At 56.4% G+C, this 24,086-nt stretch overlaps 10 protein-coding genes across 10 annotated transcripts; 6 read left to right on the top strand and 4 right to left on the bottom strand.

Moving 5' to 3' along the window:
* Positions 1–64: 64 nt before the first annotated feature.
* J3D65DRAFT_619197 (cut9 interacting protein-like protein Scn1) lies at positions 65–1,359 on the bottom strand. The gene has a single exon (XM_066799720.1). The coding sequence runs from the start codon at positions 1,307–1,309 to the stop codon at positions 173–175; it is 1,137 nt and encodes a 378-aa protein (XP_066656878.1). The 5' UTR covers positions 1,310–1,359; the 3' UTR covers positions 65–172.
* Positions 1,360–1,566: 207 nt separating this feature from the next.
* Positions 1,567–2,340, top strand: J3D65DRAFT_551009 (uncharacterized protein; the record flags this gene model as incomplete). Its single annotated transcript, XM_066797019.1, has 1 exon — positions 1,567–2,340. One exon carries the CDS (start codon positions 1,567–1,569, stop codon positions 2,338–2,340), a length of 774 nt encoding a protein of 257 aa, XP_066656877.1.
* A 2,300-nt stretch (positions 2,341–4,640) lies between these two features.
* J3D65DRAFT_601674 (uncharacterized protein) lies at positions 4,641–5,069 on the top strand (the record flags this gene model as incomplete). The annotated part of the gene is made up of 1 exon (XM_066798056.1): positions 4,641–5,069. The coding sequence occupies one exon, from the start codon at positions 4,641–4,643 to the stop codon at positions 5,067–5,069; it is 429 nt and encodes a 142-aa protein (XP_066656876.1).
* Positions 5,070–6,387: 1,318 nt separating this feature from the next.
* Positions 6,388–7,122, top strand: J3D65DRAFT_666310 (uncharacterized protein; the record flags this gene model as incomplete). Its single annotated transcript, XM_066802911.1, has 1 exon — positions 6,388–7,122. The coding sequence occupies one exon, from the start codon at positions 6,388–6,390 to the stop codon at positions 7,120–7,122; it is 735 nt and encodes a 244-aa protein (XP_066656875.1).
* Positions 7,123–7,832: 710 nt separating this feature from the next.
* J3D65DRAFT_549948 (Spo7-like protein-domain-containing protein) lies at positions 7,833–9,176 on the bottom strand (the record flags this gene model as incomplete). Its single annotated transcript, XM_066796976.1, has 1 exon — positions 7,833–9,176. One exon carries the CDS (start codon positions 9,174–9,176, stop codon positions 7,833–7,835), a length of 1,344 nt encoding a protein of 447 aa, XP_066656874.1.
* Positions 9,177–9,300: 124 nt separating this feature from the next.
* Positions 9,301–11,338, top strand: J3D65DRAFT_568549 (Alpha/Beta hydrolase protein). The gene is made up of 2 exons (XM_066797615.1): positions 9,301–9,731; positions 9,782–11,338. Exons 1-2 carry the CDS (start codon positions 9,570–9,572, stop codon positions 11,210–11,212), a joined length of 1,593 nt encoding a protein of 530 aa, XP_066656873.1. The 5' UTR covers positions 9,301–9,569; the 3' UTR covers positions 11,213–11,338.
* Positions 11,339–11,427: 89 nt separating this feature from the next.
* Positions 11,428–14,006, top strand: J3D65DRAFT_285923 (thiamine pyrophosphate enzyme, N-terminal TPP binding domain-containing protein). The gene is made up of 6 exons (XM_066795117.1): positions 11,428–11,807; positions 11,854–11,888; positions 11,940–12,198; positions 12,270–12,595; positions 12,644–13,187; positions 13,260–14,006. Exons 1-6 carry the CDS (start codon positions 11,643–11,645, stop codon positions 13,701–13,703), a joined length of 1,773 nt encoding a protein of 590 aa, XP_066656872.1. The 5' UTR covers positions 11,428–11,642; the 3' UTR covers positions 13,704–14,006.
* J3D65DRAFT_693180 (nucleotide-diphospho-sugar transferase) lies at positions 14,007–16,466 on the bottom strand. Its single transcript, XM_066803953.1, has one exon. The coding sequence runs from the start codon at positions 15,988–15,990 to the stop codon at positions 14,488–14,490; it is 1,503 nt and encodes a 500-aa protein (XP_066656871.1). The 5' UTR covers positions 15,991–16,466; the 3' UTR covers positions 14,007–14,487.
* A 2,499-nt stretch (positions 16,467–18,965) lies between these two features.
* Positions 18,966–19,525, top strand: J3D65DRAFT_619181 (uncharacterized protein). Its single transcript, XM_066799719.1, has one exon. It carries the CDS (start codon positions 19,270–19,272, stop codon positions 19,510–19,512), a length of 243 nt encoding a protein of 80 aa, XP_066656870.1. The 5' UTR covers positions 18,966–19,269; the 3' UTR covers positions 19,513–19,525.
* Positions 19,526–20,684: 1,159 nt separating this feature from the next.
* On the bottom strand, positions 20,685–22,415 carry J3D65DRAFT_285820 (Hog1-like MAP kinase protein). The gene is made up of 9 exons (XM_066795116.1): positions 22,257–22,415; positions 22,146–22,193; positions 21,963–22,092; positions 21,854–21,897; positions 21,698–21,797; positions 21,289–21,645; positions 21,157–21,235; positions 20,925–21,108; positions 20,685–20,861 (listed from the first exon to the last, which is right to left on the bottom strand). The coding sequence occupies exons 1-9, from the start codon at positions 22,310–22,312 to the stop codon at positions 20,792–20,794; spliced, it is 1,068 nt and encodes a 355-aa protein (XP_066656869.1). The 5' UTR covers positions 22,313–22,415; the 3' UTR covers positions 20,685–20,791.
* Positions 22,416–24,086: the final 1,671 nt, after the last annotated feature.

Here is a 24,086-nt window from a genome sequence, read left to right as displayed (position 1 = left end):
CCGCTCATGCCGACTGACTCGCGCGCCGGTCAAGGAACCAACCACGACTTTTTTCTGCAAAATCATCATGTTTTCAGGGTCTCATCCTGCAGGAACAAAAAGACCCAGATGCCGCTTGGCTTCTGCATCCTCAAGGCTTACTTCTACATGTCGATTTCATAGCAATGGATGTCTATCGACGCTCCCCGCCAAAGGCGAACCGCTCCCAGTTGCTCCGCAACCGCTGGACGCCTTCCTCGAGAGACCATTCCTTAATGTCGCAGACCCTGCGGATCACGTCCTCCAAGTACTTGTCCATGTCCTCCCCAGCAATGTGGAGATCGCTCTCGACAAGCACTCGGTCGTCTGGCACTACCTTGATGGACTGAGACGTGGTAGAAGCCGCTCTGTCCGAGTAATTGATGGCAGTAGAGAAAGAAACGTAGACATCTGCCGGCACCGAGGCATCAAAGTACTGCGAAAGCGACGACGGGTGACCAGAATACGAGTGAAGGCAGATGCGAGGAGGATAGGGCTTGGGAGAGTCGTCTCGTTCATCAGCTGCTTCTTCGGCAGAGATGCCTCGTCTCTTCCTTTCCCGCTTGCTCATCGGTTTCCGCTCATGGCCCTTCCAGGTCGCTCTCAAAGTTTCAAAGAGCACCCCATGCGCCTGCACACCGTGAACAGAAACGGCGCGCCTTAGTTGGCCGGCCAGATTGAGCTGCGCCGTCAAGATGACTTTCTGATGCTCCAGGGAGACGCAGTGCGGCGACAGACGTCGCCCTTCTCGTCCACCTGGCGTCAAGGAGCTGTCGCGGGTTTCATGGTGCTCATGAAGCGGCGGCTGAGGAATTCTAAAAGACTTGTCCAAGCCAATTTCGCCCACCAGTGCTAGAGGGAAGCGCTCGAGATGTTGTCTTGTCTGCGCCAGAAACACGGAAAAAGGAATTGGGTCGGGAAGACTCGAGATGAAGTTGCAGTCATCGGGTGCGGGAGAGAGGACTTGCTTGTAGTGCGAGACTTTGGCGTCGTCGTCCAGAGTTTGCTTGCCACCGTACTCGGCCTCATCGAACATTTGATAGGCAAACCACGGGTGCCAGCCAAAGCTGGGGACGATGCGCTCTTTCGATCCCCACGAGTCTACGCGGTGCGACTTGATGCCGAGGTCGTCGGCGACATTGGCGACGAGCTGCTGGTCCTGTGCTCTAGTGGCCATGACGGTCAGAGCCCTAGCCTTCATGTCGGGGACGGCGGCAATGGACGACATGGTGTCGGTGGGGTGACAATGAGCGTCAAAGACGCCAATGTGCCACGGGAAGGAAGCCGTCATGTTTGACGTGCAGTGGGAGAAGTTTGACGACGAGCCGTGGTGGAGTGAGAGTGGAGAGTGTCGTGTGGAGATGGATGTGGGAGCCCCAGGATCACATGCCGAGCGCGCCGCGCTCCATGGCGGCCTGTAGTCGCCCGCTGTCTCTCTTCCTTTCTACTCTCCCCACCCGCAACCGCTCTGCGCTCTCTCTCTCGTGCAACTCTTCCAAAGAATATGTCGAGTCCATCGCTGCCTCTGCTCAAGGCCGCACCGACGCCATGTTCAACCCACTCTATCTTCTTGGCCCGCCCATCTTGATCCTCCTCTCGCTGCCGCTGATCGCCCTGGCCATTGTCACCACCACCCTCGCCTTTGTCACCCTTTTCTTCCGCGTCTCCATAGTCTACTTTGAGCTAGGGGTCGCCCTCTTCCACACCTGGCTATTCAACGACTCTTCCTTCCACAATCCTCCCAAACCAAGAGTCGCTGCATCCTCCGGCTACTCCAGTCCTCAGCGCCATCATCGCAGCCGTCGGAGCAGCGCCGCCAGCCTTGGCCTCTCTCAAGACCTCACCGCCCCTCGCCAACCGCCTACCAAGAGCGAAAGTTTTGCGTCCCTGTTCAGTACTGCCGGCCCAAACCGAGACTTTGAAGGTGTCGGGGGATGGCGGATGCCTGGCGATGGTCAAGAGGAGGCCCTGTGGATTGGAATAAACTCTAGGCTAGAACTGCCCGCCGTCAAGCCCGAAAGACAGAGAAAACACCATCGTTCCCTTACCGGAGGAAGCCAGAAATTTTCATGGAGCCCCGACGCCATTCGCATGTCGCCAGTCCAAAGCCGCGCACGCACTCCAAATGCCAACGAGGGTTCTGGTAGCCCTGACGAGTACTTTACGCTGCAAGCATACAAGAGACTAGGTGCATCCGTCGAGACCCTGGCCAGCAGCCGCATCGATGAAAGACGCAAGAGCTCAGGAGCATCGAGCACATGTTCGACCAGCAGTTCAGGTCGAACTCCACGCACAAGCGCTAGGAGCGCCCTACACGTTTGAGATTCGGGACAAATCCTTCAATGCCCAGCATTTTATTCCTGGACGCACATACAAAACTTTTTGGCTTTGGTTTGTGAACAATTTCCATTGGCGGCGCTTCTGCTTCTTTTTTCCAGCAATTCTTTCATTGGTCGGCGTTGAACGACATTCATTCCAATGTAGCATTAAGAATGAGCGTCTTTGCCGCGTGGCACTTGCCAAAGAACACTGGACTTCCGTTTTCGATTCGCCGAACAGTGTGAATTGATTTGACAAAGGGAGACCCCCGAACGCTTTGGATATTGACAAAGGACCTTGTACTATAAGATGCATCCAACTGACTGACCCACGAGACTCGAACTCGAAATCGCGCCCGAAAGCTCCTAGCAAACCAGATCTCTCGGCCCATGCCACTTGGCAGAAATGTCGTCTCCCAACGGATTGCCTCTTTGGTTCAACCACATTTCTTTCCAGGAATTGCGCGACTCAGGATACATTGACTCGACTCCAGATTTCGTTGGTGATACCCTGCGATGCCCCATTCATCCAGTGTTTGCATTCGAGAGATGGTTGAATATGGATCCCGCGGTTCACCAATCGTTGCATAGTGTTTTCCGCCTGGCTAGCCAAATGCTCACGACGCCAACTTTCTTACCCTTCTGGTACGGACTCAAGCACAACAGGCGATTGGTTCGCAACGAGCTGCTAAGAAATACCTACGGCCGCCTGGGAGAGCGGTTTGACCCACCAATGGGGCCACTGGATGACATGCAAAAAATGGACGTATTAAGAGACCTGGAATTTCTTGGCCAAGTTCACACTTGGGGGTTCGCAAAGCTCGACTATGCCGACGCCACAACCCACATGATGCATTGGCAAGGACTTCCTCATTCTCCTGAGACCCATGGCTCGCACACGGAAATCAGCGATGAGTATGTACGAATTCTCCAGCAGACCCCCGTCGGTCTTCCGCATGGCGAGATGAAGCTGCCCTCGTCCCCGCCAACGCATGCCTCGTATTTGCGCACGTCATTTCACTTCGCCAAAACACTCGTGCATGAGTTGTGTCACGCGTTCAACTGGGCGGTCGTCAATTATAACCCCGCCTCCCTCCAGCCTGAAGTGAGCATCAAGATCGAACCGTTCTTCATGGACCAAGTGCGCTGCGAGCTGGGTCGAGCATGGGAGACGTTTGTCTTTGGTGGATACATTGATGGCATTGGCGACGGTCTGCACATGCACTATGGCATGTTCGTGTCCAAATGGCCCCACTGCCACAGCGACGAAGGCCAAGAGCGGGCGCCGAGCAGGAGAGCCTACAGGTCGCAGTACGCCATTCCCATGGGCTTCATCCAAGACGTGTGGACATGGGAGTTCTGGAGCCGGGTAGAAATGTTTGGTGGCGGGGAATGCTGGCCCGTCAAATCGCATGGCAGGCAGTTTCTTGGACTCCGCAAGCCGACGACGACGACGTTTGACGAGGACACGGAGTGGGCCGAGTTTTTCAGCGACACAAGCAGCATAGCGTCGGACTATCAAGGACGAAACAGGCTGAGGGCAGAGTTTGTCCGTCGAAGGATGCAGAAACGTTGGAAAAGGGCAGTTGGCCATGGAAGCGCTTGCGGATCCGACAGCAGTGATGGTCGAGGCCATGACGGCAATGGGGTAGTCCGGGTCCGCGGAGCCGACTAGAGGGGGAGCGTGGCAAGATGCTGGATACAGCACAACTTGACAAACGCAAAAGAAGGACTGGACGATGATGATGCGCCACGGCTGAGGCGTTACCAAGGACGCGCGTTGGTACCACGGGATCACCTCTCGACGACCCCCAAACGCGACCATCATCCTTTGTCATCACCTGTGTATCCATCAGTGGCAACGAGGCCATGGCGCTGCGCCCTGACGCTGTTTCATTGTTCTTGTTGGCCGTTCGAGGCTGCCTGTAATCCTCGGCAACGCATCCACCTCTGTGGTGGTCCTGCGCCACCTCCCATAGGACTGCGAATCCACCAGCCAAGTCAGGAACACCATCGTACCCGCATCCTCCAAGGAGACCTCTACGCCTCCACGTTGCCCCGGCATGCCTAGCTGAGTCCGACGCTCTGCTTACAGTCAGGCCATGACGTAGCACTATAGGTATAAGAGTCGACACCGACTGCTGCCTTGCCGGTTTTTTTCTTCATCCATTCGCTCCTCGACATCAACACAAAAGGTGAGTCCTACCACTACATTCAGCTGCCATCGACCACCGGCTAAGACTACCACAGCATCCTCAAATCTTTCGACAATCCGACTTCAAGTCCCACCAAAACACCTTCAACATGCGTTTCACTCCCGTCATCATCGCTGGCTTCGGTGCCTTTGCCGCTGCTCAGAACACCACGGCCGTCAGCTCCATCTCCAGCTCGCTTGCCTCTGACGCCAGCTCCATCAGCTCGTCTCTCTCGAGCGTCTTCGCCTCGGCCTCGTCGAACGCATCTTCGATTCTCGCCTCGGCCACCTCTGACCAGGCCTCGCTCAGCAGCCAGCTCAGCAGCCTCTCCTCCGTTGCTGCCACTGCCACCGGTGCCGACGCTTCGAGCCTCTCTTCTGAGATTGCCTCCGTCACCCGCAGCGCCTCTTCGCAGCTCGCCTCGGCCACTTCTGCCGCCAGCCAGGCCACCGCCTCCCCCACCAACGCCGCAAACGGCATCGTCCCTGCCCTGGGCAGCATCTTTGGCGCTGGTGTCCTGGCCCTTGGTCTCTTGTAAAGGGATGATGATCCGCTCTACCACTCTGTCAATTCGCTCCTGTTTTCGGTCCTGATTTCTGCTTTTCCATCATATACCGCAGGCCTACTCTAGCGCCTCCTCCAACTGGCTAGCAGAATGCACTAATAGTACCAACACCTCATGTATTTTACATCAATCCCCCGCGCCGATTCGGAGTCGGATCATCATCTGCTAGAAAAAATACAAATGACATCACGCTAGCCGTGATATTGTTTGACATTTTGCACCCCTTGGAGTCCCTGCTTTTCTTTTCCCGTGCCGAATAGACTCAAGGGTCAATGATCTGACGTGCTTCCTCACCAGCACGCATGGCGGCTAAGCCGCATGCGGCGGCGCCCCAATGACGCCGTAGACCCAAACACAACACAAGCTGCAGCCTTAGCCCCCAATAGCTGCTAACTAGCCAGATCGACAGCACGCAATGCTCAGCTGTACGTCCACCCAAGGCATAGCCGGTCATCTTATTCGCACCCCAGCACCCCGCACTTTGCACAAAAGCAGATCCAAAAGATCGAGCTGGAGCATGTGACGTTTGGCTCGACCAACCAATGCTGACGAGGTCGGTGTCGGTTGCCCTGGCTCCCACAATGCGTGGTTAGCGAGCTCTGAATGAAACGCCGCCAAGTGCAAAGGGTCTTCCTGATTTGAGCGTCGAAGGCTCTGGGCACGCTGGCCAGGGTGCAACTTGGAAGACTGCAAACGACACGGCCACACACATCATAGCAGAACCACGCATTGATGTCATTGGAGAAGCAAACAGGCGGAGGCGAGTCAGGAGAGTGACACAAGGATGCGGAGATGGTCTCACGTGGCGGTTGAGGCCCTGTGGCCATTGTTGGAGAAGTGAGAGACACTGCTGCTTTGTCTTTGTTTTTTGTCACGATTCTTATTGAGAGAGTATACAGCCATGTCTCCCTCACAGTCGCGCTGTCTTCTAGACAACAGCAGCTTTGTGAGACAACTCCTGTTGCATCTCTTGAAGCATTGCCATTCCAAAGACTTCTTCGAGTAAATAGACGTTGAAGGGCCCATCTCGTCCTGTTCTTCTTCACTCACCACTCACACTCGTTTCCTCATACCGCAGGATAGATTGACTGCTCTGCTTTCTGACTTTGGCTTGCACGCGCTGCTAGACCAGCCCTTCGCTTCACCAAGACCCTCTCCATTCCGTCCTGAATCTTGCTGCGCATCGAGTCCCTCACTAAAGATCAACGACCATTCTGTCAAACTCCAAACGCTCGTTAGCACCAAACAATAAGAAAACACACTCCTTTGGCGAAACTCGCACAAGTCACTCATGTCACCAATCCCACTCCCGCTCCCCCTCGCACTGCCATTTCCGCAGCAAACGGCCTCCCCACAACCCAACGAAGCCGACATCGAGCCCGCCTCCGGATCCGGGCTCGGCTCCTCCGCATCCTCGGCACCAAAAAGCGACGACGGCGCCGTCAAAGCGGCCCTCTTCGCCGTCGGCATCGTGCTGGTGCTCGCGCTGCTCATCTACCTGTTTTGCACCGTCGACCCGCCCGCCGCATGGTTGCGGCGGCTAACCGGACGCGGCGGTGATGGCGGACAGACATCAAAAGACAACAACAACAACAATCATAACAGTGATGGGCGGCGTCGTGGCGCGCGCCTCGATAGTCTGGCGTCTTCGCCGCTTCCGCTCCCCGCGACGCCGCCTTTGCCGCCGCCCGAACACGGTATTCGGCTTACCAATGGCTACTCGATTCGGCGTGAAGAGCGCGTCGGCGGCAACGCTGACGGCGGTGAAAAGAAGCCGGTGCCGGCGGGCGGCGTGGGGATCAATGGCAACGGCCATCACGCTTTTCAGTTTGGCTTCGATGCTTCTCCTCCGTCCAGGAGTGCGACGCCGCAAAACGAGTTTGCGGGGAGTGGACGAGTGGGTGTGAGAGGCGCGCCCGCCCCGCCGCCGCCGCCGCCACGCGCAAAGGCTGGCGCTGGCCAGTTTAGTCTGATGGCCGCACCCAGCGCAGCAGGCCGCAAGGCGCCGGGGGCGGCGCAGGTTTAGGCACCACAACACGGCCCTTGAACAGTCCCGATCCCGTTGTGCTGGAAGCGTCGTTCCGGCCGCTGCTTTTGTTGGAGCTGGGCGGGGGAAGCGAAGCTGACAACCAACGCTCACATTGCGCAGGCCCCTTCGCGCAGCACTGTTGGGCCAGAACCGGAATAGGATGGGGGACACTCCGGAAAGGTGGCTGGGATTTGGGCGTGGAAGTGAAGGATTGATGAGAGTGATATCGGTCTAACGCGTTTGGATAGGAGGATTGGATGGGTCTTGGCGATGGATGGGTTGTAATATTCTGCAGGCTGGCTGGCTCGCATTGCTGACTTGTAAGATGGAAATGGATAGTGTAAAGTGTGAGAGGCTTGGACGGCTTGCGTCTAGAAACGTTCGCATTGAAACCGAAAGGAGTCCAATCTATTGCCTGGTCTTCGAGCGCTGTATCGAGCCCGTGATGCGTTTAGACGCTGTGTAATCAGAAGAGCAAAGACCTTGGGCCAATTTATGAAAGACTCGGAAATGTTGCATGACTTCGTTGGGGAATTTTGCGATAAACTACCGAGAGTCAAATTCGTCTTCCGCTCTCATCAAAAAGTTGAATAGAATACGTTTCCATCATCTTGGCAAAGGCGGCGTCTTACGTCCGTACGCGTGTGTGGAGAGGCCCAACACCTATGCATTGAAACGCTAAGAACGCACATGGCTAGCTCTAAAGACTAGACAGACGGCGTAGTCGAGGGGAAGCTCTCGTCCGGCGTCAACGTGGCCGAGCGGTCACTGTCTTCGCCAAGGCTTATGTTGTTGGACAGCCGCGAAACAGCGTCGCCAGCTGATGATGAAGGCGTCGTTGGTCTAATGCCTCCAGGATTCGCGGGGGTCAATCTCGATGGCTTGGATATCGAGCCCGGAGTCTTTCTTTTGCGGCGGTCGATTTTGCCGTCTGCTGTGCTGTTGCTCCAGCGTCTCGAGTCCATGCTGCTCCGGTCGTCCAGCTCCAGCGTTGGTGTTGTGCTGCGCGATGACGAGTGAGAATTGGACCTGTCCCTCGTCTTGTCCTTGAGGATGCTGGGCCGCCTCTTCTTGTCCTTCGGGACCTCAAGTCTTGAGGAAGAACTGGAATATGAATGTTGATGGTGCGACTTTTCTGCGTCTGCTCCGCCTTTGCCCAGACCTAATCCACGTCTCCATCCTCGCCAGCCTGTCCACCATAGCCAGCCTCCTTCTTGTTTGGCAATCTCAATGTGTTTTTGTCTGATACGACTGCGGAGATGGGCGCGGCGCTCATTCTCCTTCTCCCAGTACTCTGTTCGATACATTTCCCAATTTTGACGAAAGTCGGCAGAGAATGGTTTCGGCAGGAGCAGAAGCTTGATGTAATCACCACCGGGAGCAACGTCCTCCTCCAAAAGCTCGCGGTCGTGCAAGCCGCTCTTGCTTCTCAAGTGTGTCCTCCGTTCGGCCGCGGGGTAGTCAATGTACTGGTAGCTTGTGCCGGGATCCGGAAAAAGCAGTTGGTACGGGCTCAGAAAGTTGAGATAGCTCAAAAGCTCTTTCCACCATGGGCCCCTTATGAGGACAATCTTGCAATTCATGCTGCGAAGACCTCTGTTGGCAACGCCAATCCAGCGGCGTGGCCAGCGCACTCCGCGGTCCCACTGACCTGTGCCCCAGAAGAGTATTCCCATGACCACTCCTGATATGAATGCCAGCTTCTCGCCCATGTCAACAACCCAGTAGACGCTGCCACCCACACCGCCATCCTCGCGAGGGCGCAAGAACATGGCATAGCCAAAGTAGGCAATCCACAGGACCAAAATGGCCAGGACGAAGGTGTTTTGACGGCGGCGGGCGCGAAGGGTCAGGTACTGAGAGCGCATCGAGGCCTCGAGAATCAGAAGATTGAGGTAAATTTGCGGCGGAGAGGAAGGGAGGAGAGAGGTCGGATCCTGGGGTCGAGCGGCGGGTTCATCTTGTTGACGTGCGGCTTGGGCGACCTGGGGCGCGGTGACAGAGGGCGGCGGGGCGCCTTTGACGATCTGGTCGAGCTTCGACTCGGACATTTGTCGTCGTGGGCGCAGATTGCTATCGATTCATGATGGAGCACGCGCGGCGTCGGTGTTGATGGCAGGCGGATGCAGTGGATGTAGGTACGTAGTAGGCCGGGCCGGGGTCACACAATGGAAGGTCAGGTCAGGCCCTCCCGACTGCTGGCGGACGACGATCCTCGGACGTGGAGCTAACACGCCTGCGACCTTACCTCCGCCCCTCAACCACTTCGTCCACTTCATTGTTGCCTAGCCCTGCATCGTCGAATACAAAATCCATGTGGCAGACTCCATCTCGAGTCCGCCCCATCCGCCGCAGTTTTGACTACCCGCGCTCCACGACTCCCCGTCTCTCACCTCACGAGGCCGCCACCGCGAGCCCGTAGCCCCGCCGACTACCCAACCACCATGACCTCCTCCAACGACGAAGATTATCGCTCCAGGACCCAGCAGAGCCCTCTGGCTTCGCACCGAGCCCAGCAGTCCGGGAGCGTCCCACCGCAGCCCCCAAATGGCCGAGGCTTCAACGGATACTTTCCTTTGGGCTACAAGGAGGGCTTCTCTCAGTGGGTACGGCGTCCACATCCAACCACCACGTCCAGTCTGCTAACAACGTCCAGTGGGCAGGTCTATCACCTGCTGTCACCGAACACAAAGTTCTATCCTTCATTCCCTACCTCCAGAAGCCGCCGACGCACACCCAGACCGGCTCGGCGCCCCCATCCACCTCGCCTTCCTCGATGAACGTTTCCCAGGATCCCGCCGATGTCGCCGAACCTGTGACGTCAAACTCGGTGACAGACCCCTACGGCCCAAGACGATGGAACTCAACCATGGTCGAGCTCTCTGGGAAAGACCGGGCCCTCAACGAGTTTTCTGTCGAGCGTGTTGGCGAGGCCGTGGAAAACAACCTTGTCATGCTTCATGGCTACGGCGCTGGTCTCGGATTCTTTTACAAAAACTACGAGGGTCTCAGCCGAGCACAGGGCTGGAAGCTGTATGCGCTCGACTGGCTGGGAATGGGGCGCAGCGGCCGCCCCCCGTTCAAGCTGACTGGTAAAGACCGCCAGGCTCAAATCACCGAGGCCGAGAATTGGTTCATCGATGCTCTCGAGGAGTGGCGCGTCAAGCGGAAGATTGAAAGATTTACCATCCTCGGCCACAGCTTGGGCGGGTACATGGCTGTCGCGTACGCCCTCAAGTATCCAGGACGCTTGAACAAGTTGATCCTCGCCAGCCCTGTCGGCATTCCCGAGGACCCTTACGCTGTCAACGCGGACATGCCGGAGCCGGGCGACTCCTCGATGGCGAATGAATTCACGCAATCGCAAATCGCGACCGCAGAAGGCAGCAACCCCGACATCCCCGACGCTGCTAAGCAGGGCGGAGTAGAAAAGCCAGAATCAGCGCCAAATGGGAAGCCACCGCGTCGACAGCTTCCAAAGTGGTTGACCTATCTGTGGGATGCAAACATTAGCCCCTTCTCTCTCATACGCTGGTCTGGACCACTCGGACCGCGACTTGTCTCGGGCTGGACTTCCCGACGCTTTGCGCATCTTCCATCCGAAGAGTCGCAAGCCTTGCATGACTATTCCTACTCTCTCTTCCGCCAAAGAGGGAGTGGCGAGTATGCCCTGGCGTACGTCCTTGCTCCAGGTGCTTTTGCCCGCAGCCCCTTGATCCGCCGTATTCACGGCGTTGGAAGACAATATCTTGGTGTTCACTCTGGACCCATCCCTGATGAGCAGGGTGACCAAGGAAAGCCAAGGGAAAACGGCATTCCCGTCGTCTTCATGTATGGAGAAAACGACTGGATGGATGTCAAGGGCGGTTTCGCCGCCGAGCAAAAACTCAAGGAAGAAAAAGAAAAGGCTCTGCAAGGAAAGACCGAAGAGGAAAAGAAGCGAGATAATGGCGACGCCAAAGTTGTGATCATCCGAAAGGCTGGCCACCACGTTTACCTCGACGGTGCAGACCAGTTCAACGAAGTCATGTTAGAGGAGATGAAAGACGTAGAAAGACGGGAGAAGACGGTCAGAGAAGCCAAGTAATGTTGCTACTTCATGTTTGAGGCTTTTGTAGACGGCGTTGGCACACGGATACCTTGTTCACTGGTTCGGAGTTCACTTACATACCACATACTAGACCTTTAGCTCGGAAGCAATGAAGAGACGATACATTGTTTCCAGTCCATCAGTCCGCACAGCTGTCAATGACAGATGAAGTTGACATAAAGATGGATCCCGGGTATTCGGCATGCACATCCCGGCCAGATCCCGGTTCCCGCTCGAGCAAGCCGACGACGATAACTCAAGTGTGGGGTATTAGTGCGTGCTCCTTGATCAATCGCAGGACTACAAAACACCCTTGACATCGCTTGTGTTACCATCCGATCTGATCATACAAGAGACATTGAGAAGATCTTGCCGTCAAATCTGCACCGTTGAAGCTTTGCTCTTCCAGGGATCCCGATTCGGCGCAATGTATACCACTTCGGTGGCTTTTTTTGAGGCGATATGGGACGCAGGAGTTAGGTACTGCTTCGTCAATCTGGGGAGTGATCATCCAAGCATCATCGAAGCGATGGTCACAGGTCAGAGGAAAAAGGATGGACGTTTCCCCAAAATCATCACCTGTCCAAACGAGGTACGGCTCCTGCTCCGAAGATCAGTACTCTACTAACTTTTTGAAGATGGTAGCACTTTCACTTGCAGATGGATATGCCCGGTAACTGTTACTTCCACTCCTTTCGTCTCTACATAGACTGACGCTAGACAGGCTCACCAACAAGCCTCAATGCGTCATCGTCCATGTCGACGTCGGCACGCAAGCCCTGGCCGCTGCCGTGCACAACGCGTCCGCCGGACGCGCTCCGGTCTTGGTCTTTGCGGGTGTCACGCCAATCACGCAAGAGGGCGAGATGAGAGGAAGCAAGAGCGAGTATATCCACTGGTGCCAGGACGCCCACGATCAAATGTCCATCGTCTCGCAATACTGCCGGTATGCGGCCGAGATCAAGGCCGGGCAGAATGTCAAGGTCAGTCCATGAAGCTGTTTCCTCTGCAGTCAATCAGGTGAGAGGCAAAGTACTGAATGGTCCTGGCGTAGCAACTGGTCAATCGTGCGCTGAGCTTCGCAACATCCGATCCCAAGGGCCCCGTCTACCTCTGCGGCGCAAGAGAAGTCATGGAGGCGGAAATCGAGCCGTACGCGCTCAACCAGAGTTTTTGGAATCCGGTGGAGCCCAGCGCTTTGCCTCCTGCAGGCGTGAAGACCATTGCCGAAGCGCTCGTGAATGCTTCGGAGCCGCTCGTCATCACTGGTTACTCTGGCCGCAACCACGGGGTAGGAGGCGAGTTGGTGAAGCTAGCCGACAAGGTGAAAGGCTTGAGAGTCCTAGATACGGGAGGAAGTGACATGTGTTTTCCTGCAACGTAAGCGCCTCCACCACCCAAGATTGAGACTTTTGCTCACGAACAAAGGCATCCGGCGTGGCTGGGCATGCGGTTTGGCAATGACGATAGCATACGCTCCGCCGACGTGATACTGGTCCTCGACTGCGACGTCCCGTGGATCCCAACACAGTGCAGGCCAAAAGAGGGCGCCAAAATCTACCACATTGACTCGGACCCCCTGAAAAAGCAGGTCCGCCTGTTCTACATCGACGCGCTAGCGAGGTACAAGGCAGACTCGCAGGTCGCGCTCGAGCAGCTGAATGGACATTTGGCCACGCCAGAACTCAGCGAAATTCTCAAATCTAGCGCGTTCGAGGAGCGTTTGGCAGCACTCCAAGACGACCACAAGAAAAGGCTTGCTGCAATCTCCGAACTGGCTAAGCCAAACGATGACGGCACTTTCGCCGCGTCGTATCTGATCAACGCCGTGCGAAAGGCGTGCCCAAAAGACACGATATGGGTCATTGAAGCCGTCACCAACACGCCGTTCGTTGCCGACCAGATACAACCAAGCGAACCCGGCAGCTGGATCAACTGCGGCGGCGCCGGGCTCGGCTGGTCAGGCGGAGGCGTAAGAACGCTCCCTCCCCTCACTCCCTCCCGCCTCCTGAACTTCCGCTAACTCCCACCCCCTTTTCCCCAGGCCCTCGGCGTCAAACTCGCAACCAACGACTCGGGCACGCCCAAATTCGTCTGCCAAATCGTCGGCGACGGGACCTACCTCTTCTCGGTGCCCAGCAGCGTCTACTGGATCTCGCAGCGCTACCGCATCCCCATCCTGACCGTCGTGCTCAACAACAACGGGTGGAACGCGCCGCGCCGCTCGCTGCTGCTCGTGCACCCGGACGGCGAGGGCAGCAAGGTCGCCAACGACGAGATCAACATTAGCTTCACGCCGAGCCCGGACTACGCGGGCATCGCCAGGGCGGCGAGTGGTGGCCGCGTTTGGGCTGGCACCGCGGGTACGGTCGAGCAGTTGGAGAAGAGGTTGGGGGAGGCGGTGCAGAGTGTTTTGCAGGGGACGACGGCGGTCTTGGATGCGCACCTCGATGGGTCGGAGGGGAAGTATTCCGCAGAAGCTGCGTGAAAGAGGTAAAGTATCGGTTGTCTTGTCAGCGAATGAAGAGATGAAAATTTCAGCTGTTTACTTGTCGGTCCTGATGGTCTTGGAACTAGCAAAAGACTGCCGTTTGAGCGTGACGGTCCGCTCCCGCGGGCTGCATCCCTGCTCTTCAGAGAATTGCTGATATTTTGGCAGGGGCACTTCGACCTTCTAGTCCTTGGAAGGAGAATTATCTTCTCCGTGTTCCATCATGAGACAAAGAATTACTCAAAGTTTCCAAGTGGCATTTAACTTTTTGTGGTTTTCGGGCTAGGACACGCCTGAGGCACAAGGGTAGAGGAGATCTCAGGAGATTCCTGCTCAAGTCGGACTTTGCGCTATGCAAAAGGCCTATTCGGCTCCTTTAGCGGCCAAGGGCTTTCTTCAAGTGATGAGCCCAATTTCTTGTCAAAGAAGTATATTCTGGTTAGTCGTCACTCATTAGTACACACCACGTCATGCTTGCTCTCACGTCCCGCTAACCCTTACTCTACCACGCCTGGCTACATGCGAAACCAACTCACTACTTACACGAGGATTGGAAAGGAGCATTAGCATTACCATTTGGAAACCATTACTATACCATTACCATTACCGTCTATTCGGCTTGCGCCTTTTGTCTTGCCATCCAATCCGAAAGGAAAATCCAAAGCGGGAACTTTTGTCTATCCGGTCCTCCCATCCCATATCCAAGAGTTCATAATGTTTGTACATTGCTCGTATTTGTAGCAACTGCAGAGGGGAGAGTGTTGGCGTAGCGATTCGGTATTCAATCCTTCTTTTTCGCAGCATCGTCAACACCGGCGCGGGTTCCCCATGCGATGTCCCAGCAGGTGAGCAGAGCCCACAACTTGATCAAACTGTGGAAGTAACCAAACAGAATGACACCAGGAGTGTAAATGAGATCGCGAGGGTTGCGCCAGTAGTGTGATGCGGGACGGACGAATTTGGCGGCGAGCATCCAGAGACCGAGGACGACGTATGGATGATCTGTGAAGATGGTGACGACTTGTGCGAAACTGGCGTCAGTCAAAGCCCTGTTCAGGAGGAAGAAGAGGAACGGGTCGGTAAAGAGCGAGTAATTGAAGAAAGACGTAAACAGTACCGAGTACGTCAGCCATGGGTGCGTTCTCCAGAGGCCTTCCCTGAAGATCATCTTCGGGTTGTCGCGAGCGCTTGTGCGAGCCCAGCGAAGGCACTGGTTGATATAGCGAGAAGCGCCACCCTTGACGCCGAGGATCGTTTCGATTGTTGCTTCCGGGCACTTTTGGTGAGCGATTTCCCAGCCTTTCTTGTACATCCACCTCGTGACAAACTTGTCATCGCCGGCATTGAGTGGTCCAACTCTCCCCCAGAAGATGTATTCGTTTGTATACGCCTGGAGGAACTCGGGGTCTTCAAAGATGCAAGACCGGATAGCGCAGGTACGTCCAGAAACACACGACATGCCTCCGTCGATTGCCCAGGTCGCGGCGAGGTCGAAGTTGGTGCGCTCGAGGCGGAAGACACCCAAGAGGTTCCAAAATCCAGCCCAATTGACGGGGCCATCGTTGCGACGGACGCGCTTGCTCGTACCGACGATACCAACCTTTACCCTCTCAAAGGGAGCGATGATATACTCGACCAGGGTTGTGGGCCAAAAGACAGTGTCGTCGCAAGTTATTATGAGCTCGGTCCTGAAGTGGGTTTGCGCGTAGAGTACAGCGGCCTTGATCTGCTCCCTCTTGCTCGGCTTGGCGATTGAGATGGAAGTGATTCTAGTCTTGTTTTCTGTGTTCAGACTATCACTGAGAGCCGTGGCCGAATCGACGTTGTCTTGTCCGACAGTCACGATCAAGATTTGAGCCGGAGCGTTGGCGATGATGCGCTCGAGGCATTCGGTGAAGGTTGCCGCCGTGGGCTCGACCGTGGGTATGATTGCTGTGACGTCTTTGTTGGTGTATTTAGGATTCTCCACAGGCAATGTCGGCTTGAGGCGGATGTAGGCGACGGAGTTGAGGATAGTGCGAAAGTACCGGAAGACTAAGAGGGCGACGAAGGAGGATGCCCAGAAGTGTATCGAGAAGGAACTCGTCAAGACACTCCAGGAGAACAGAAAGAGGTGGAAGAAGAAAATGAGCGGCACCGGACGCGTCCAGGCGTCGAGGAAGGTGCTGACGACGGCGGCACTCGTGCCATCGTGGTTGTCATTTTCCGTTTTTTGACCAGCAACGGCCACAAAGAGGGCGACGGCCCAAACGACCGAAAGGCAAAACGTGCGCTGGCTCAACATTTTGGTGGTGGGAACTCAAACGACTGTCAAAAACGATTGCGTCTCGAAACTCCTGCTTCCTGTCCCGTCTGTCAGTCTCAATGTCGAGCGCGCATGTCAGGACTTTTAAGCGGAGAGGATGAAGCATACAATGGCGAACAATGGGAACAATCCTCTTAACGATCAGTCGTGGTGCACAAAGAGAGCATTGTCAAAGCGAGGAGAGACAATGCGGTTGTGGTGGTGGACGTTGAGGAGGAGAGAATGAAAGGTAAGGTAGCGTGGGCGGCGGTGGTGTGCGCATTGTCAAGACAACAGCGGACGTTGGCGCTGAGCAGACGCCTTTCTGGCGTGTATACAGTAGGGTGGTGTACGGAGAGTGCGCTGCAATGGGTTTGAGTGTTAATTCTGGGGTTGTGGCCTCAGCCCACCTTGGGCCAGACGCGTGGTGGAGCCATCAGCACGCCTTCCTCTTCTGGACTTGGTCTTCGTGGTGCACAAAGTGACGACAACCTTGAATCGTCTCGTCGTCGGAGTCGTGGGCTCACTTGTGGGCGTATTCGCCCTCCTTCCGTCACTGTCTCCTCCGACTCGGGCGGCGGTGGAAGAATCCGCAGTGCATCTGGTACTTGGGGCCTTGTCCTTTAACTTGTGCCATTGCTGATAGTTTGGCGCTCGCATTATTGCTCGCACAGTTGGAATATTGGGGATGACATCCGCTTCCTCTGGGAGTATTGGGCGTGACTGCCTCCTTCGTCAGTGACTCTCGACCTGCGTAAGTGGTTTGCGCCCCCTCTGCATCGCCAAAGCCCCAGGACGGAAAACAGCAACATGGACTTTTATATAAGACAAGACTGGATTCATTCCATTTTGACCTGCTGCCGCGCGCTTAAAAGTACATTCGGATTGCTGCCAACACTATGCCGTGGGGCTGCACTTGTTTGCTTCCTGCCAACGACTGGTTTGGAGACAAACAGCAGGCTGTAGCGTACAACTGTCTTTGAGGCACCGGAGCACTCGCGCCGAAGGTAAAAGAAGTCGAGGTGGAAATGGAAAGGACGCAAGTTCAAAGCGTCAAAGAAATCTCCCGCAGCGCCAACAGCCACGAAGGCAATGGTAGCAAGCAAGACATTCTTCCAACACAAACAGAGTAAGCCCGTAGTGGTGGTTCCCCTTGGGCTCATGACTATTTCCAGATTTTCAAAGACCCTTTGGATAGTTCGATCAAGCGGAGTTACCTCTCTCCTGAAGTCGTGACCATGACGTTTTGGTCGTGTCGTTCTCGACATCTCAGAACAACACCAAAGCCATACACAAGAATCAAGAAATACACGGCACAAGAGAGTGATGCCGAGGATATGTCCACTGTCTATCGGGAACCTGGAGATGGAAAATGCTGGAAATGTACGAAGGCGGTAGTCCAGACGACGACGAGCAACTCAGAACAACATAGAAAAGCGCCTTGAATACAAAGAGGAAAGTAAGGTGCTTCCAGCGCCTCTCTCTCTCACACACACTCTCTCTCTCTCCCTCTCCCCCTCTCCCTCTTCTCTGTTCACCACCGCAACAACCCCTTACCCTGCCCACCGCACCCCCTTCTCAATTCTCAACACCACCCTAACGCTACCACCACCATCCTCCTCCTCCTACTCCTCACTCACGCTCAAACCTAGCCCCTGACACAAAAAGGAGCCCTGCTGTGCCCTCACCTACCCCAACTCCCCATGGCCATCAGGCGCCCCACCCTACACGCGCCCTCGCCGACGCCAACTACCCAAACGCGTTAGCCGCAGCCACAGCCGCACGCAGGGTGCACCCCTGTCGCCCACTCAATTTACCTCGCGAGCAATTTCAAACAGAAGAAGGATGACCGTGTTCGAGCCGGAGACGTGTGACCCGTACTGCACTGCGGCGTATCCACAGGACACATGGTCAAAAAGGCACACGTTCTCTGGAAAAGGGGAGCATTTAGAATTTCTTGTGCCGGAGCGGGTGCGAAAGTAGGCAGAGAGACAGTCCAACACCACCAGTGCCACGGCTACATTACTTAAACACTACGATGCTGGCAGAAACGGGCGACCATACAACCTCTGCCCCGCCAGAAGAAGCGTTGCGAGCGTGCGGCGCGGCGCGGCGCGGCTCTCAACATGCTCTCTCGCTCGCTGCCTCGGCGCACCCGCACCGGACAGGGAGGGAGGTGTCGGAGTTTGATCCATCGCGTGCGCATGCACTGTGGAAAAGAGACTCAAAGTACTTCATTTTACTTCTCGGGTCCTTATCCTTATTTTTAAAATTGAGTGCAGCTCTGTTTTTGGCGTTCGTCACGAGGTCCGATAGATCGAGGTTGAGGGATAGGTTGTTGGGGTTCTTTGGTTGCGTGGGGGTGCTTCTCCTCGGGCAATGTTAGGCTGGTTGCGTGAGGGTGTAGGGTTGATGGTAGGCTGTTTGGTCGCTGGCCTTTTCGTTGTTTTTGCCGTCATGATGGAGGCTTTGGGGTGTGGTGGAGGTATCATTTTGCTTTTTAGCATTGTGTCTGTCCTTGAACTGGTATTTGGTGAACCTGGGCTGAGTCGAGTCGAGTGCGGCATGTATAGAATCTGGCTACAGTTTAAGGACAGTTACTTGCCGGCCTCCTACTCGACCTCGAAAGCACACGCGTCGAATACCACGAACAGAGACGAAAGATGGATTAGAAGGAGGAGAACAAAGACACATAGGACTTGACTACACCTCTGCAGGATTTTCCCTTGAAAACCAGAAAACAGAAAAAGGTAAAAAGGTAAAAGAAGCACGCAAAAGAAAATCTGTAGTCGCGATACACACCTCTCCCTCATCACCAGCGCACCCTCTACCACAGACAAGACAGGCAAGCACACACATCACGCAACATCCGCCCCGTGCTCTGGCTGGGTGGGTTCTCCACTCCACCCATCCACGTGCTAGCGGCGGCATGACATGAACCTCATCTCCCATCCATGACCGACGACCTTCCCTCCCACGTGGGAAACAAGGCGGACCGCCCGACAGGCGGACCGGGTGACCGGGCGGCCATGCGACGGAGCGGCAGACGGGGCCTGCGCGCGACTCGTCGTCTCTGGCCAGACCGGACTGGTTACAGAGCTGAGGGAAATGTTTACGAGAGCAGGTTTTGATGAGCGCGGGGAGAAAAAGTGTGATGGCGGAGGAGCGAGCCGCGGGCAGGGGTGGATCATGTAACTGTATGCTTGGGTTAGGGGTGTGTGATGATGAGGGCGAAGATGAGGGATCCGGCGCGGCGGGACGCAAGTATGGTGTGGATAGATGGGTGGAGTGGAGTGGAGTGGACGACTTGTCATCATCGGGGTCTGGTCCAGGTTGCTGATGTATGTACTGTATGCGCGGCGTGTGGACGGCGAGAAGGTCAAAGGAACCGTCGTCGGTAATGTCGGCAATGTCGGAAAAGGCACACACTATCTCTGTCGGCAAGAAGAGAGGAAAAGAGGAAGCATCGTGGCCTGCCTTGATGTGGTGGTTAGGCAGTGGTGTTCGTTTGGACTCAGGTAGGTAAACGCAAGCCCTCGCATGTGGCAGCTAGCAAAGCAGGTACCCGGCGACGGACAACCAAACCGGACTCAGCAACAGACAGCGAGCGACACGATGGCTGCGTCCAACAAAGGTCCCTGGCTGTGCACAAAGAAACAGTCAGCGCCCGGAAAAGCTTGGTCTGGGTCCCCGCCTTTGATAAGCTGCCCGCCCGGCCAGGAAGCGCGTCGTCGTTTTGAAGTTTGACGGGGAACGGTCGGCTGGCACCACACCAACCACACGACTGGAAGATTTCGGTCATCTCTCTCCGTTTCTCGCGCCGTGTCGCGGTCTTTTGCTCGCGCGCAATGTATGGGTGTTTGGATCGACTGACCGTATCACCGCGTCTCCAAGTGCCCGGCGGTCACTCCGGTGGATGGGTAGGTAGGGATTGGTTGGGTGGTTGGCTATCCGGTTGGCTCAGCGTCGCGCTGCGCCGCGCCGCCGCGCCGTGCTCTCGCTCCCTCTGTGATTGCTTGCTGCTGCTGATGCGCTGCTGCCCAGCTCTCGGACAAGTGTCCGCAGTCTGGCTGGACCGTCTGTATGCGACTTGACGCGACGCGACAAATGGCTTGCGACATGGACAGGCCTGGTCAAGCCCGGTCGTGACGTTATCTTGCCGTAATTGTGAGCGCTGCAAAGCTGCCTTGGTGGTTGCGAGTCAGTGTCACGGCCTATGATGCAATACGACAGCCGCCCGTTTGGCCTCGACGACCAAAGTCTCTCTCGACCATGTGGGAGAGCGCCTGCGAGTGCCTTGGGCAACGTCGGCTCGTGCTTGGTCCAACGTGGGCGTCCTTGGTCTTGTCTGTCGTCGTGGTGGTTGATTGTCGTGGGTGAATCTATTGGATTTGCATTTTACAAAGGAGACAACAGAAGGAGCCATTCCTTTCCCGTTCCCTGCATCGCAGTCCCAAAAAGGCGCCGTAAAGGGCCCGAACGAACCACGTCGCTGCTCCCTTGTCCATGGTGTCCGCGCCCGCCATCCCAGCCAGCTTCAACGTGCCGCAGTAATGTCACATTTGTTGCGCATCCAACATTCGAGTAGCCTTCTAAGCATCAAAACAAGTGAGAAGCCGAGAAGTTTAAATCGTCGTCTCCGCTGGCCCACCATCTTCTTTTTCGAAACTCATAGAGTAACTCTGCTGCGCGCAGCAGCTTCTCTCCGTTGGGCATTGCAGCAGCGTCACCCACAACCGTGCCAAGCGCTTGGGGGTGCATGTGTGTGTTTTGTGAACCAAAATGACTCGTGTGAGGGCGTCTAGCTTCCGTTGGCCTCGGCGTCTGCAGCCTGGGCGTCTACGTTGTGGTAGTCGAGAATTTCCGAGTACCTGTTTGCCCTCCGTTAGCCTGCGTCTCGTTGCCGGCGCCTAGACCGCGAATCCGAGACATACATCATTATCTTCCATGTGTCGACGGGCAAATCTGCGTCGTTGAAGGACCAGTCAAACTTCTCCTCCGCAACCGGCTCGTCCGACGGGTCGTGGTACGGCGCAAGGTAGGGGTGTGCGAGGGCGTCGCCGGCGCGCACGCGCTTCCTGGGGTCAAAGACGAGCATGTTTTCAAGCAGGTCGATGGCTGCAACAGTCAGCAGGGGTCCGGGGCAAAACACTGGCCGCAACATACCAAGCGGGTCGGCATTCTTGAACTTGTTGGCGAGTGGTTGGCGTTCGCGTTTTGGAAGCGATTGGACAAATCTCAGCGTCTGTGCCATGTACGTTAGCGACGAGTTCCGGGAGCAGCAGTCGATTGTCTCACATTCTCGCTGCAAATGGTCTGAATCACGTCGTCGGGAGGGGTGCCCAGCAGCTCGGTAATGATGGAGAATTGGTTGACGTGATCCTTGCCGGGGAACAGAGGCTTGCCCTCGAGCATCTCGGCGAAGATGCAGCCCGCGCTCCAAATGTCCACCTCGACGTCGTACTTTTGCCACGTGAGCATGATTTCCGGGGCTCTGTAGTATCTTGTGGAGACGTAGCCCGTCATTTGGGGATCTTGGATGCGGGCCAGACCAAAGTCGCAAATCTTCAAGTCGCAGTTTTCATTGACGAGGATGTTGCTGGGCTTGAGGTCGCGGTGCACAACACCAGCCGAGTGGACATATTTCAGCCCGCGCTGCGACATGTTAGGATGATGCTGCTTGAAGTCTAGAAGGCGTGGAGCGCACCAGTATTTGATAGAGGAAATATTGGATGAATTGCTTTTCGAGGGGTCGGGAGGTGAGCAGGCGATGAAGGTCGGTTCCCAAGAGCTCCGTCACAAAGTAGCTGCCATGTGTGAGCGCGATGGCCGGGGGGTGGTTTGGGGAAAAGGTTCTGCATACATGTCCTCGAGGGGGGAGATGAAGATGTCACTAAGGCTGATGATCTGTCCAGACAGCGCGCGTCAATAGAGGTCGGATGCCATGTGGCGAGGGCGACAAGTCGTCTTACGTTCTCGTGCCTCAGATGTTTGAGCAGCTTCAACTCGCGGTAGGTGCGCTTGGACAGGACCGGGGTGCTAAAGGGTTTCATGATCTTTTTGACGGCGACAGCCTGGCCGGTGAGCTGGTCCTTGGCCGAGCTAGGGAGCATGTTTAGCGACAGAGCGAGGCGACGAGAGCGTGGGAGTGATACCAAACGAGGCCAAAGGCGCCCATGCCCACGGGCTGCAGGTCGGTGTACCTGGAGGTTGGGGTCAGCGAAGGGCTCGTTGGGCATTCGAGCGGCAATGGTGGACGACGGTACCTGCTGGTGATTTCGAACGTGGTGCCGAAGATTTGGGCGCGCACAAACTCAGCCATGGTGGAAGAATGGGGCGTGCGATGGCGATGGACGCGGGATGGAGGATGGTTGTCGGAGAGGGGAATGGAAGGGAGGCGAGGTGGGCGTGGCGAAGCGTCAAAGGGTTTGATGCGCCGTGGGTGTTGAGGAGTGGAGGAGATGCGGCAGCAGCGGGGCAGGCAGGCAGGCAGGCAGGGCTGGCACCGGGTGGTGTGCGGTGGTTAGGTTAGGCTCGGAGAGACGGCGGAAGAGAGGAGATGCGGGAGGAGGAGAGGGAGAGCACCACTGCAGCAGATGGGGGATGGAGTTGTAGAGTACAAGGTGAGAGAGATGGAGCAGAGGAGCGAGGAGCGTGCGGTCCGGGTGGTGGGTACAGTAAGGTCAGGTCTTGCGTGGAGCAGAGCAGCAGCAGGAAGACTGGGTGGGCTGGCTCTGGCTCTGGCTCTGGCTCTGGCTCTGGCTCCTACGTCACCGCTACGCTGCCACTGAGGGCCGGCGGGAGTGGGCACTGGCAGGGCAGGGCACGCTCCAACTCGAACACCAAGGACATTTAGTCATGCGTGGATTATTTCTCGTCATGTCCCTCCAGCGACGGGACGACGATGATGGGCAAAAATCAATCATCAACCAGAGTCCAGAAATACCAGTGCTGCCACAGGGCACCGCCGCAATGGGTCTTCAGTTGCACCTTGGCCACAGCACATGTACATTGCCTGCCTGTATAGCAGAGTGCAGTCGCAGTGCCTGACTTGACGGATGAAACATGCCAAGTCGCAGCCGGCAGCCAAAGGAGTCGTCGTTCTTTGCTGACTGTCTTCGAGGCATAAAGACGGTTTGCGCGTGAAACACAAAGTCGACGGGAGCAGAAGCGTCGTCACTTGGCGCCGACGACAAAGCACGTCAGGAAAGCGAGGCTGATTTGCTGAGAGCAACAACATGTGTGCTTTTTGACCCTCTCCCTCCCTGCCCTTCCACTTCCACTTCCGCCCCGTCCCATCCCATCCAACTCTTCCACCGACGCACGCACCCTCGCTCTCTCTCTCTTGACCATCATACATCTGCGACTGTTGCCTCTCGTTTTCCCCTCGGTCGTCCTCCAATCCTCCTCCACATCCCCTCCGCCAGTCCACCTAGCCCTCATCTCAGCTCCCCACCTCCACTGCCATTCCCCGCGCCGTCTGCGCCCGCCTGCCCACCCGCCCGCTACCACCACCACTACCACTACTACGACCACGACCACGGCCACGGCCACTTCGGTCCTCGACCCATTGCTGTGCGCACAATCGCGAGCCTGTGCTGCTGCTTTCAACATCCCGTCTACCCCGAGTCCTGTCCAGGTCGCAGGGCAGGGAGCACAGACACCCTTGACGCGAAACGACAGGGACGCTGCACATCAATCAACTGCCTGTCTGCCTGCCTGCCTGCCTGCCTGCCTGCCTGCCTGCCTGTCAACCGACAACCTTCCCGACTCTCTCTCACGACTGCTACCGCCCTCCTCCTCCTCCTCCTCCTCCACATCTTCCTCCCGTTGCATCCGCCTCCAGACACGCCCACACGCCTCCACCACTCGCTCTCCCTCTCTCGCTGGCAGCGCCGCCTCCGCCTCAACCTCGCACCGCCCTCCTTCCGCCCCATTCCTACCGCTCTCCGTCTCTCCCGGACTTGGCGCTGCTGCTCATCCCTCGACGACATCATCCTGCGCCTCGCCGCTTCTAGCCCCGGACAACGTCGCAGCCCCGAGTCAGCGCGCCAGACCCTCTGTCTTCCCTCCGCAACCACGACGCCAAACCCCGT

Source organism: Phyllosticta citribraziliensis, assembly GCF_038025025.1.
Source record: "Phyllosticta citribraziliensis strain CPC 17464 chromosome Unknown J3D65scaffold_4, whole genome shotgun sequence".
In the NCBI taxonomy this organism is placed as follows: Eukaryota; Fungi; Ascomycota; class Dothideomycetes; order Botryosphaeriales; family Phyllostictaceae; genus Phyllosticta; species Phyllosticta citribraziliensis.
The sequence above is the reverse complement of the archived record's forward strand: the minus strand, read 5'-3'. Positions and strand labels throughout refer to the sequence as shown.